The sequence below is a fragment of the Telmatherina bonti genome (assembly GCF_933228915.1).
Source record: "Telmatherina bonti genome assembly, chromosome: 16".
NCBI classification, from domain to species: Eukaryota; Metazoa; Chordata; class Actinopteri; order Atheriniformes; family Telmatherinidae; genus Telmatherina; species Telmatherina bonti.
Window position 1 is genome coordinate 18,193,693 of NC_136614.1, and position 13,991 is coordinate 18,207,683.

The 13,991-nt window shown below is 36.6% G+C and overlaps 1 protein-coding gene across 2 annotated transcripts; it reads left to right on the forward strand.

The window, feature by feature from the left end:
* Window positions 1–32: 32 nt before the first annotated feature.
* Window positions 33–13,891, forward strand: capn3b (calpain 3b). 2 transcript variants are annotated; one of them, XM_079255409.1, is made up of 23 exons: window positions 33–532; window positions 2,214–2,283; window positions 3,176–3,294; window positions 4,035–4,168; window positions 4,598–4,766; window positions 4,960–5,043; window positions 5,105–5,196; window positions 5,286–5,363; window positions 6,953–7,113; window positions 7,200–7,369; window positions 7,456–7,467; window positions 8,399–8,607; window positions 8,743–8,779; window positions 9,318–9,341; window positions 9,544–9,630; window positions 10,826–10,903; window positions 11,219–11,276; window positions 11,357–11,421; window positions 11,947–12,015; window positions 12,093–12,171; window positions 12,289–12,405; window positions 12,574–12,632; window positions 13,142–13,891. In XM_079255409.1, the coding sequence occupies exons 1-23, from the start codon at window positions 215–217 to the stop codon at window positions 13,166–13,168; spliced, it is 2,316 nt and encodes a 771-aa protein (XP_079111535.1). In that variant the 5' UTR covers window positions 33–214; the 3' UTR covers window positions 13,169–13,891. The 2 variants fall into 2 exon arrangements, with proteins under 2 accessions (XP_079111535.1, XP_079111536.1); XM_079255410.1 differs by having other exon boundaries at window positions 4,960–5,004; window positions 13,142–13,890.
* Window positions 13,892–13,991: the final 100 nt, after the last annotated feature.

Below are 13,991 nucleotides of genomic sequence, written 5' to 3' on the forward strand. Positions count from 1 at the left end.
GGTGCAGTCAGCTCCAGGGACACTGTGCTGAGTGCTGGTGTGAGAGCTCGGCTGTTGACTGACCACGAAGGGTGACTCAAATAAAAGGAACTAAAAACTGTCAGGAAGTTTCTTGGGGCTGTTTTGCAACTTCATCTGCCATTTTTCCAAAGAGAAGAAGAACTCTGGGGTTTATTTTTTCACATTTAACACAGTGACCCTAAAGGCTGAGGTGATGGAGGGCGAGAAACATGAAGGGAAAGAACCTCTCGTTGAGGAAATAAAGGTGAAAGTGCTTAATGAAACTGAGGCATCACTAGAGCTTGATGGCAGCACAAATTACCAAATTACTGGGACAAACTCCATCTACTCAGCCATTCTGAGCAGAAACGAGGCCGTCAAAGATGCCAAACGTCTGAAGACTTTTTTGGAACTGCGGGACAAGTATGTGAAGAAGAACGTTTTGTTTGAAGACCCTCTGTTCCCTGCAAACGACTCCTCACTTTTCTATAGTAAAAAACCTCCAATTAATTTTGAGTGGAAGCGTCCTTCGGTAAGTCACTTTCTTTTCTCATTGTATGCAGGTCAAGTTGCATTTAATGGAAGAATAGTCTCTAATATGTTTGTAAAAGCTCTCCAGTAAAATCCCCATGTATCTCAACACTGGCTGCATGAGCTGGGGGTGCATAGCTTTGGGTTATCACCTTCTACAATCACAGACTGCTGACTCTCACACAGTGTCCAACACTGAGATGGTTAGAGAGTTTACTGATACACAGCTCCAAAAGGATTTAATACTTCCGAACTATCTGTCTTTGATGACACAAGTACCTTCAATAGCAGGACTCAGGTGTGATAGGAACATTTGGTAAAGGTTATATTTATGTGGCACTCAGAGGCACATGTTTCAGTGTCAGTATCTGCCAAATTACTGACACAGATGCACATCCAGAAAAAGAGAAGAAACACAAGTGCACGCATGACAGTTGTTACTAAACAGTCAAGACTATTTAGCAACAATACACTGTAGAAACACTTATTACAGTTAAAACCCTGTTTTAAAAAGCACTAATAATGCTACATGATCCTTTGCAAAACCCAATTAAATTCAGAATTATTCAGATTGCAATATTATCCTGATGGATAAACATCTAAAAGACATTCTTGTAGCTGATGTTATGTGTAAGAATATTTTGGCCGCTTAAACTGACAAATCAATGCATCTGTTTGAAATGATAATGAAGTAAAATTGTGAAACTGCAATACAACGAATCTCAAACAAAAACTTTGTAGTGAAACTTTGTTTATGGAGAAGTTTAAGATCCTTTTTGAATATCCATACTGTTAATCATAAGCAATAGGAAAATGGGGAGAATACAGCATTTGGAAATAAATAGTTAGAAATAGCTGCTTTTCCTGTACGAACTGACCACTTATGGGCCAATAAATAGAAATACCCATGAAAGTAAAAAAAATGTCTCATATCACCTCTTATTTAGCTGACAAATAATATTTATCTGATCCGGGTGTTTGTTACTGTAGCCACCACCAAACACAATTGAAAGTTTCACGAAGTCGGTATGACATTCATTTGTGGTGTGATTGGTATTTTGTGACAGATGACTTACAAAGCTCATGACATTTAGCTGAGATTACTGATACATGAATCCCATCCAGGTCAGCAGGGACACAAGCTTGAATTTCAGAACATGACTCAGCTTTTTTATGCCTTCAATTACATTGTGTAATGGGAGGGGAAGAGTTACTTGTGTGAACCCTCAGATTTGCTTTCCTTTTTCTTTGTCCTGTCTGGTTATGCAGTGTGACAGGACTAATTTAAATTTCATAATTATGTGTTACACTGAGTTTCTTAGTTGTACAGGAAACACACATGTGCTTGTCTCTTTGTTTGCATTTTTCTAATTGCTTCATATGTCTAAAGTTATGTATACTGCATTTATTGAGATGAAATAAGAGCATAAATATTACATAATACTGCTAAATGAAGTGCACAATTGACCAATAGTATATGTACTGTTTTTTGACTATGATATTTAATATATGACATCTGTTTAAGGGGTTATTGGGGTCACTTGAAAATGTTTGCGAATTACAGTAGTATTTCTTTTCCTAATTATCACACTAGTTCATTTAGAGTTTATGACTTTTGCATCAGTCTTTTCATATCGAGAATTAAGGAAATGGTCAAACCTCTAACACTTTTTGTCTTCTAGGAAATTTGTGACAATCCTCAGTTCATCATAGATGGAGCCAACAGAACAGACATATGTCAAGGAGAACTGGGTAATACTATTTATGTATTTTGTATTTTATTCCAGATATGACATTGCGTGCTCAGAATATTTGATATAAAAATTTACATGCAATAAAAAAGTTTTTTTTTTTTAATTTAACAAAAGAGGGTTTCTGAATATCAAAAACATAGAGCATAAAGTTGTCAAAAATCTTTGTAAGCGCAAACAAAAAGCAGCAAATATGCAGATGAACCAATCCTGAAAGTCAACAGGCTTATAATCTTCTGCAGTAAAAAAAGGTCTTAGTATAGAAATAAAAACACACAAATTCAGAAAAAAATGTACATAATTGTAATGCAGTTCAGAAAGCAAATCAGAGTCACGTGCCCTTCATTTTAAACATTACCTAAATGTCTAAAGATTATTTTTTTATCTTAATTCTGACAGACAAGTTGTTGGAGATTTAGTCATTTCAAAGGCAATGAATGAAGTAACTGACCTGGAAATCCTTATTTTAGTGGAGAGAAATGCTGCCATGAATTTTCAGTCATATGATCATGACTGTAGAGAAATAGTACAGCAATAAATGCATATTGTTGTCTTATTCAAGCATAATTTTATATGTTGAAAACCTTTTTTTAAAAAAGTCAAAAGTTGCCTTTTCTAAATTGAATCCAAAACTTTTGAACATAGCAGAAGATAATTGTCAGAAAGTACCAGCAGGCTTCTACAGGTAGTGTTTTAAAGTCATTAACACATATTATGTGACCACTAGTGTTAAATGGTTGTTTCAGAGGAAAGCAGACATGGACACACAAAACAACTTAAGTAGATATGAGCATGATCTTCTGTTTACCATTCCCACCTTCAGCAATGTGACATCATCTGTAAGAAGCAGCGTGCTTGGAGTGACTCATATTTAATGGATTTGCTGTTGACAGGTGACTGCTGGTTACTTGCGGCCATTGCCTGCCTGACACTGAATGAAAAGTTGCTCTACAGAGTGATTCCCTCGGATCAGAGATTCGACGAAAACTACGCCGGCATCTTCCACTTCCAGGTTCTTCCTTGCAGCAAACTTAGCTCAGAAAGTAGAGAAATTTGTGTCTGATCAATTATTTTTTCCCTTTCAATAATACAAATTAGTCTTATTTTATACATTGCTGAAAAGCCTAATTATTCACCTATTCTAGCAAGCTATAACTTGTGAGAATCATGCTTCTGTGGTGTGAACAACACAGCTAAATGCTTGAGTATTTTCCATCAAAAAGATATTGAGAAAATAAAAAGCATATATTTACCTGTTTTATTCTTTATTAATTTTTCACTGTCAGGAACCAAAATAGCATTTGGAAAATTCATAGTCAGCCATTGGAGTTAAGTCTCAGATTCTGGAGATATGAGATCGCCACTGGCGATCACGTCTATCATTTCGGTGCCAATTAGGTCATGTATCTGACTGATACACACCTGGCAGCACTTGAATCTCAGAAAAAGAGTGAATACCAACTGGACAATTGTTGCAGGGAAGTTTGGCACATTCTTTTGTCTAGCTGTGTTGATCAACCATGAATGCACAATCTTTACAGGAATTTATAGCAGTCTTCATGCTGATCAATAAAGAAGAAACATTGCCTTTCCTGAGTAAATAAATCCCTTTTTGAATCTCTCATAGCCGTATATTAGAGATTCATTGGCAGTTTTACCACAGTTATCAGCCTGTAAATTGTTTAATAGATGGTGGGATGTTTTATCCATCTGACAGTTTACTTCCTGTTTTCCCCTTGTTCTTCTTTCCAGTTCTGGCGTTATGGCGAATGGATCGATGTGATTGTGGACGACCGCATCCCCACCTCCAGAAACAGCCTTGTCTTTACCAAATCATTCAGAGAGAACGAGTTCTGGAGCGCTCTTTTAGAAAAAGCTTATGCCAAGTAAGTGGAGTCTATTAATGTCCCCTGTAGTTTGAAGACATGCAGATGTCACTGCTCTTCATCATCACCCCGCATGTGTTGCTGTTTACTCCATTAGGGTGACTCAGATTTCCAATCTAGCCATTAAAAAAATGTTTGTTGGGTTTTTTTTTTCTGTAAAAGAATACAAGTCACACGTTTCAGAATGTCTGATTTCCTTGACATTTCTAGCTTTAAAAGTGACCTCATTAAGATAGGGGGAAAGCTTGAATTGACTTTAGATGCAACAAGATTCAAGTCCCCATCAGGAATCACTTTATTGAGGTGTACACTTTTTGCAGTGTAGTAACACCGCCACGGTGCATATCTCCTCATGTTTCCGAAAACTGGCTGCAGAGTCTGTGAAACGTCTTGTCAGCACATTGACCAGAATGATTGACCTTCTCTCAGGATGCATGGATCTTATGAGGCTTTGAAAGGGGGGAACACATTAGAAGCCATGGAGGATTTCACAGGTGGAGTGACCGAGTTCTTTGAGTTGTCCGAGGCACCCAAAGAGCTCTACACCATCCTGAGGAAGGCGCTGGAGAGAGGCTCACTGATGGGATGCTCCATAGATGTAAGCACATGGATTAGTTGAAGAAATATTTACATCAATTGGTTTAATCAGGACAATAAATTCTTGTTTTGAAAAAAATGTAATTAAGAATAAAGTGTTATCTGGTGAGAACGGACATATTTCAACATAATAATCACACACAAGATGAGTCTTTCAAAGTCTATCTGTGTTTGCTTTGACTTGTGTTTGCTAGGAGTTAACAGCCAGTGACATGGAGACTCGGACAAGCCAGGGGCTGGTCAGAGGTCACGCTTACTCCATCATAAGCCTTGCAGAGGTGCAATAAAATGCACTTATAAATGTGGATTTTCATTCTTTACAAGATTTTTCTTTCCTAGTGTGATGAAGTGTCAAAGAACACCAAAATTCGCCTGATTCGATTGCGTAATCCTTGGGGTTGGGTGGTCTGGAAGGGACCCTGGAGTGCAAAGTAAGATATGATGTGAAATATCCAACAAAATATACCAAGACAGATGATATTTAGATATTTTATCTACTTGTTTCTTAATCTTTCCATAGCTCAAAAGAGTGGTCGACCATCTCCATTGCGGACAAGGCGAATCTAAGCAAACAGACTGTTGAGACCAGTGAGTTCTGGTGAGCGTTATTTCATCACATCTCTCCTCTTTTACAGTATGTTAACCCAATCACCAATGTCAGGAAAGAAAAAAAATGTCGCTTTTGTTGGTCCTTCATAAAATTTCTCCACCAAGAAATTAGATGAATAAAGTTTTGTGTTTGAGTTAAACATCCAACAACATGCTGACGGCAACATCTGTCAGGAAGTGACAGCAAACTGCAGAGAAGTTGTTTATTTGTTTTAAGATGTTTTATTCTGCTTGATAAGGGAACATTATTCAGATCTGGAAACAGAAAAGTAACAGAAGTAAAACATGGACTTGCAGAAAAGGTGAAAGCAAATTACAGCAGTGTTGTCTGCAGGAAGAAAACAACTTTCAGATTTTTTCAATTTAATTTAAATTAATTTAATTTAATTTAATTTAATTTAATTTAATTTAATTTAATTTATTTTATTTTATTTTATTTTATTTTATTTTATTTATCTTTATTTTATTTTATTACAGCGGAAACTCATTTGGCTTTTATTTGAAGGTATTTTACAGATTAATGGTTAGTAAAATAAACAAGGGTTAAGTCCATGCTGTATTTGATTGCTTTAATGCTGATCTAATGAAACAGTCTGCAGAAACATCTTCTGGTATTTCTGGTTGTTCATGTCCACATCAGAAACCCCCTTTCAGAGGACATTTCATTCTTTCTTTAAGATGTTTTTTCAACCTGTTACTATACTGACACACTTCTAGTGTCTATATACGTAGTTGCCTTTGCTGCCGTGCTCAGCTACTTTACATATATTTTGTCCCACTACTGATAAGAACCTAAAATTAGCAATATATGCTGTTTTTATCTTTGAGAACTTGACACTTAGCTGAATTGTAAAGAGCTGTGTGGCTTCATGGGGCCTCGAATGTTGCTAGTGTTGCAACTTAATGGAAAACATATAATAATACACAGCCCTGAACTTATTTTTAGTGAAGTAGTTTTAACCCTTTCATCCACAATGATCACCAGTGGATACCTATTTACAAGCTATTTTCTTGAATATTCATAAATTCATTATGGTATATTTGTAAATGAACTACTTCAGCAGATGTTAGTGAGTCATCCAATACATTATCACTCACTGAAGAATAAATAAATAAATTATATAACTGCACATAAATGCGTGCATTATAATTATGCAAGTTTGCCTTTGTGAGAAATAGGAAAAGAAAATGGCACAGCTATATTTGATAAAAGATTTACATAATAAAATTATGATTATTAATTGTTTTATAATATTTTATGGAATACATAAAAAATAAAATCAATTCAAAATAATATAAACAAATAAAATGGTACTGCACATGTCTGTCAAGATAAAATGCTGTATTTAAAAAAAGTGGCATTATTTTTATTAATACATGCATGAAAGAGTTAAAAGAAAGTATTTAATAAAGTTTGGGTTATAATTTCCATAAACCATGTGACATCAGATAATAAAAATTAAGTTTGTCATTTTCTCTCAACTACTTATTCTGGTTCATTTTCATCTGTAAGCAGCATCAGTGTCCTTGCACATCTTTCACCTTCTGACTGTCTCCTTTTTACACATTTCCTTTCAGGATGTCTTTTGATGATTTCATGAAGAATTTCACCAAGCTGGAGTTGTGCAACCTGACCCCTGATGCTCTGGAGGGTGATGAAAGGCAAAGCTGGACAGTTTCAGTCAATGAAGGTCGCTGGGTGAGAGGCAGCTCCGCTGGTGGTTGCAGGAACTTCCCAGGTTGGCCATTTCTTTTTGTCAGTCAGGTATAATTGAAATATTAAAAGCTAGACGACTACAGTCTGACAGAAGCGAATGCTTTCTAGACACATACTGGACAAACCCTCAGTATCGGCTGCAGCTATATGAGGAGGATGACGAGCCAGAAGATGGACAGGTGACCTGCACCGTTGTTGTTTCTCTGATGCAAAAGGGCCGGAGGATGCAACGCCATAAAGGGGCTACATTCCTCACAATTGGATTTTCCATTTATCAGGTTTGGATCGCATGACTCTCAACATGTCAGTAATCACATGCACTCAGGAGTTTATTTGACGTTATGCTCCTTCTGTCTTTCTGCAGGTGCCGAAGGAGGTATGCCCATCTTAAATAATGATGTTATTTTGATGAAATCAGCACTTTTTTGTATAAGCCTGTTTCTCCAGGTAGTGGTGTGCTGACTGTATAGTATTCACATCAATATACAGTAGCTGCTTTCTTAAACAATATTTTTACCTTAAAGTACCTACAGATGAGCCAATCACTATGTCTCAGACAATGAAACGACATTCCCACTCATTTTTCCAAACAGGTTATTTGTGTCTGACAAAATATACATAGAAAATTTGAGTTAAAAAAAAAAAAAAACTTATTAAAATTTGACATTTGAGAAGCTAAAAGCTTCCAGGACTTAACATTTGAGTGATATCTGCTTGATAACATTGTGCAGCACTTATTAGGTATACATCTTGCTAGTGCCGGATTGGACCGGATTTTGCTGCTTTAGCATATCTAAAATTAAGTTGGATTTGTTGTGCATCAAAGATTATATTCTGTGTACCTTGATTAGAACCTGTAGTTCTTTGAGTTAATGTTGCCTTACTATCATGTCCACCCATACTGCCCATTCTTCACTGACCTTTGACATTACCAACCTTTTTTTGGTAGAAACAACTTTTTCTCACTGGATATTTTCTTTTTTTAAGACCATATTCTGAAATACTAGACCTACATGTCTGACACCATCAAGAGTGCCCCATTTAAAGTTATTTAAAATAATTTCCCTTCCATTTTGATGCTCATATTAAACTTCAGCAGGTCATCTTGTTCATGTCTACATGCCTTAATACATTGAGCCACTGCTTTGTCATTTGCTGATTAGCTAATTTGTATGAATAAAGTGGTTGGTGAATGTAAATACTGTACACTGTACAGATGTTTGGGTAGAAATGAAAAATTTTTTAACCATATGTACAAAAGTAATATAATAATTTGTAACTCTCTTATTCTACACTTTCATCTTTAGATGCAAGGGCAGAATCAACATCTGCAGAAGAACTTCTTCCTCTATAACGCCTCCAAAGCTAAATGCAAGACCTACATTGACCTGCGCGAGGTAACGGAGCGTTTCCGTCTGCCTCCAGGAGAGTATGTCATCATCCCCACAACTTTTAAACCCCATGAGGAAGGAGAGTTCATCCTCAGAGTCTTCTCTGAAAAGCAAAGCACATCAGAGTAAGGATGTCTGATGTCAGCCGCAGCAATCCTGAGGCTTGCTGGGTCCAACACTGGTAGAAGAATAGTAAGAAATGGAAAAGATGATGAGAATGAAAGGCAGTGTTATTAATGTTTGTCTGTTTATCTTTACAGGGAGGCCGAGAATGTCATTGAAACTGATCTAACACAGGTTTGTGACCTGAAAGCGGATGTAGTGGTGTCATATTCATGTAGCACACTTTTTCTTATATTTGGAGATTTTAATGAATCAGACACCAGTCAGAAAACTGAGAATAGGGATGGAATAATTTACAGATAAAAGAGCAGCTCACCACACAGGGATTTTGGAATTGTCACTTCTTGAATTGAAAATGGAAACCAGAGAGAAGCTTAATGTTGAAAATTAAACAAAATATATTTGTTAGTTTGGATGGAGCACAGATGGTAAAGGTCCACAATGCATCACCAAATACAGACCAGTAGACAATACTGAGGATATTACGTGTCCTACTTCTGTCGCTTATTCCTTTATCCCAGTTTAATACTGCAGTGCCACATTTGAAACCCTACAGGATCTGTTATGTTTCCTACTTATTTAATCATGTTTGAACTCGACCTCTTTGCCTTGTCATAACTAAACTCCATTCAGAAAAACTAACAGGCTTGAATTTTCATTTCTCCTCCTATCATGTCATCATTCCTCTTTCCCTTGTCTTCTTGGTCAACAGCAAGACAAGAAAAAGAAAGATAAGGTAATGAATGCACGTACCGTTAACATTCTGTATCTCACTTTTATCCCCCATCATGTGGTAGCTGGTAGAATAAACATTTTTGCTGCTTTTGTTTATATGTAAGCTTATAAAAGGCTAAATGTGAATTCACTTTATCTTTTTTTTTTTTTTTTTGCCTTTCATGATCCCTCTCGTCCTTTGGTTACCATCACCCACATGCCAGCCTATTGTTTTTGTGTCAGATAGAGCACACGCCAACAAAGAAATCCAGCACGATGGCATTCGGGGAGACAAGAAGAAGAAACCAAAGGTAGTTTCTTGGATGTGGTGGCACATGCTAAAGCCACATCCCTCCCCACTCACTGCCAACACAGATCATTTCACAGCAGGTCACATAACATAACTGGGAATAAAAAAAATGGAGTTTACAGCCAAGTGATCTCAAGTTACTCGGCTCCACCTGTTTTCCCTCAAAGCCTTGACGTTTACAAGCCTTGTTGTTATTTACTGCTGCCCTCCGGCATCATATGGAAACTCTCAGCACGCAGTGATCGAATTTCACCAGGAAATAAAATGTCTTGCAATATTTCCAGAGCCCAGTAGCCACAATATCAGCAACATTACTGCCAGAAAGTCTAATTTTATATCTCTAATCATTGCTGGGTACTTATGAAGCTGCTAAAAAATGGCCTTTGAGCTGTGTGGTGTGTAAATATGCACAAATCTATCTTTAACTATCACTTTATAAATAAATGCAGGATTAGGTGAAGATTTAGGCACAAATCTGAGCAATAAAAAACGTACTTTCTTTGGAAAAATAGTTTTAATGGAAATTGTGTTTTAATGGATGTAATGGAAACAGGTATTTTTATGTAAGGGGCAGTACACATAGAAAAAATGTTGGATATGAATGATAAAGCTGAGATTTAGTATGATTTTGGAACCATCAGAAATCTTTCTGGAGAACTGTTTTCTTCTGGAACAAAGCATCGCTGCTAAACTGGACAGCAATTATGTGTACTGAAGAAAGTGTGACAGAGGGAGACATTTCCTTGGATAATTATCACTGAAAAGTACTTAACTGATCTGCTGCAGACTTCTTACCTTTAAAAAAATGATATATATAAGTAACCATATTTCAGGCAAGAATCAAACATTTAGTTGACAAAACGTCTGCAACCTGTCTCTTTAGTTCCACTAAACTACAGTGTTGCCTGTCCTATATCTTCTTAGTATTATCATATAGTACAAATGACTAGAAAATGTACAAATATAGAACAAAAGTATAAGGCAAATCTGTAAAAAAAAAAAAAAAAAAAGTGAACAAACCTTTATGTCTACACACAAAGTGGGGCTGTTCACAGGTTGTCACATAATTCCCCTTATTCTTCAGTGTCTGTAAATCTGTAGTTACTTCTGAAGCTTTTTGTATTTTAATAAAACAATTTCACTGTTTTTTTTTCAATAATTATCCTTAATTCACAAATTATTTACTTTCCCATCAGCAAAAACTGCTTGAACCTGAGGAGGAAACTGAAGAGGAAAAACAGTTCAGAGCCATTTACCAAAAGATTGCTGGTGAGGTGTGTAAGCAGGAACATTGTGGACATAAATGAATGAAATGAAATGAAAATGAAAAATACTTTATTAATCCCCAAAGGGAAATTCAATATTGTATAATAATAATTAATTATGAGGAGTTCTTGTTCCGGAGGCTGATAGCTGCTAAATGGAATGAAATGAAATTTAGCAAATTTCATTTCATTTAAATTTATGTAAATTTCATTTACATAAATTTCATTCATTCATTTAATTTCTAAATGAAATCCATAAATGGATGTCACTTGCATGTCGGCCGTTTATTTGAGCTAATTTGGAGCAAATAACTTCTCCTGCAGGACATGCAGGTCTGCGCCAATGAGCTGAAGATAATTATGAAGAATGTACTTTCCAAACGTGAGTGTGCTGAAAAATATCAGTGTTACTATTGCAGCTTGCGTATTTAGCATCCACAATAACCCCATTCTTTTTCACAGATAATGAGATAAAGTCAGAAGGGTTCAGTCTGGAGACGTGTCGGAGTATGATCGCCTTAATGGATGTATCTTTTGAACCACTTAAAGCTGGAGGAGAGCAAGTAAAGCTGAAGAACCGGGACTGTCATCTGTCCACAGCCTCTCTGACAGTCTAATAATAATTTTGTACTATTGATATGCAATATTAACTCTAAAATGCACAAAAAAAATTACTCACATGGTAAAACTGTCGTAATTTTAGAAATATTCAAAGTTACACAGAATAAGTAGGCAGGGCTTTATATTTATCATGACTTCAAATAAATTCAATCAGAAGTTTTTTTTTTTTTTATGGTTTTTAGAGTAAAACGTCTTCAGTGAGGGATTAAAGTAACTGGTTTTATTGTGTCCTCAGACACCCTGAACCTGGTATTTTAAGCAGCTCACAGCCATTGATTCTTGTATGACTTATTAACCATATCAAAGAATAGTTGAGGGAAGTGTGAGGCTGTGTGTCAGATTTACCCGAACCCTAAATAAACTTTTTGTCCTCAGAAATAACATATTCTTCATTGCATGTGCTGCTTTTTCTGTGACTGAAACTTTCTCAGACTGATGGGTCAGGAAAACTGAATCTGCAGGAGTTTAAACACTTGTGGAAAAAGATCAAGGACTGGCAGGTACTGCAGGGCAGTTTCAGCCTGAACTTCTACTCATGCTGACACGCTGTCATCTGATCACCCCTTCATGTTCGCAGCTCATCTTCAAACGGTACGATAAAGACAATTCCTGCTCCATCAGTAGTTTTGAGATGAGGAACGCTGTAAATGATGCAGGTGAGCAGCAGGACAACAATGCTTTTGTAAAAACATCTGGCCTACATTAACAGTTACAGATCTCAGGCTCGTCAGTCATTTCAGTTTCAGCTTGGAAGTCTGATGTTGTCTTAACAGGGTTTCAACTCAACAAGCAGTTATATGACATCATAGCCATGCGCTACGCAGACGAACACCTCAACCTTGATTTTGACAGTTACATCTGCTGTTTTGTGAGACTGGAGGGCATGTTCAGTAAGTCCATACCACAAATCAGTACTTTTACCTAAAAGATTAGCATATTTTATATTTTTACATTTACTGTCAACCTTACAATTCAATCAGAATAAGCAAGTACAACTAAATCCACTGCATGAGTTGCTGCAAATACACTTCTGATGTATTATCTGTTTGGTTCTGCAGGAGCTTTCAATGCTTTTGATAAAGATGGAGATGGAATAATCAAACTCAATGTCCTGGAGGTACGTTACTTCATTTCCCCTCTTTGCAACATGCTGGTGTGTGTCATACCTCAGTAGTCTACCAACTGAAGTGTGATTATAATCTGAGTAACAAGAAAGATGGATAAAGAAATAGAACCTATTAATTACATTTAATACTGGTTAAATGTTCCATTTTTGTTGTAAATAGAGCGTACAGAATTGACCAGCCAGTTGTAGGTTAGCAGGTTAGAGAGCTGCTATAGCTGCTAAAGACATTCCTGACATTATTTTCCATGAGAGCATCACACAGTCACTGCTGAACCTTTTCATGCACATTTCATCATGCAGCACTTTGCTTTTCTATCCAAAAGATTGGATAGAAAAGCAATTTCTGACACAGTATCATGCTTTGCACTTGCTAAATGACAGTGTAGAGAAGCCCCAAATCCTCACCTCCTACAACCTACAAACCTTCACAGAAAGATCCACAACAAAACTGCTGAAATTCAGTTCTTTGCACTGTTCCGTTTTCTTTTTGTTCTTTCCAGTGGCTTCAGCTGACCATGTACTCTTAGGTCATCGTCATGTCGTCATGGGGCGGCTGTAGCTCAGCAGGAAGAGCAGTCGGCTTTCAACTGGAAAGTTGGGAGATTGATTCCAGGCTTCTCCTGACTATGTGCCGAAGTGTCTTTGGGCAAGACACTGAACCCTGAGTTGCCCCCCTGATGTGCCTATCGGGGTACGAGTATGTATGTATGCAAGTCGCTTTGGATATAAGCATCTGCTAAATGAGAATAGAATGTCCCAAGACTGTCAGCATCTCATGTGACTCCATCTATGTTGTGACTTCACTAAATATGTTTTTGCACCAACGTTTTGGTTTCAACACGGTTGTGATGTCAAACTAAGGACATTACATCCATTTAGTTTTTAAATCAGATTCAGACTTTTGTGGTCAGTGAAGTTTAGGATGATCCAACTTTCAGGTCGGATCAAATGTATGACAAAGTCTGGTTTTTCAGGTTTTTAGTTTCTTTGCCAAATCTTTATGGAAATCATGTCGATTGTTTTTCAAATAAAGCGGAAATTATCACTGTAAATACTTTTTATTAATCTTCACATACAGTAGATATTCAATTAAATACACACTGCTTAGTACAAAATAGAAAAAAAATAATAGATGACTAATGTATCATCATAAAAGTTGTTCTGAACTGTTTGATTTTAACCATGTTTTAAAGTTCATACCGGACTACAGAGTGTCAGAAATATGAAGATGTGGAAATTAAAAAAAGGGGGTTAAAAAAAAAAAAAAAACCTCCGATCTCTGATTCTGTGTTCAGACTGGTCATTACGGCCGCTTCACATTGGATGTATGCCGATACGAGTCTGCATGCG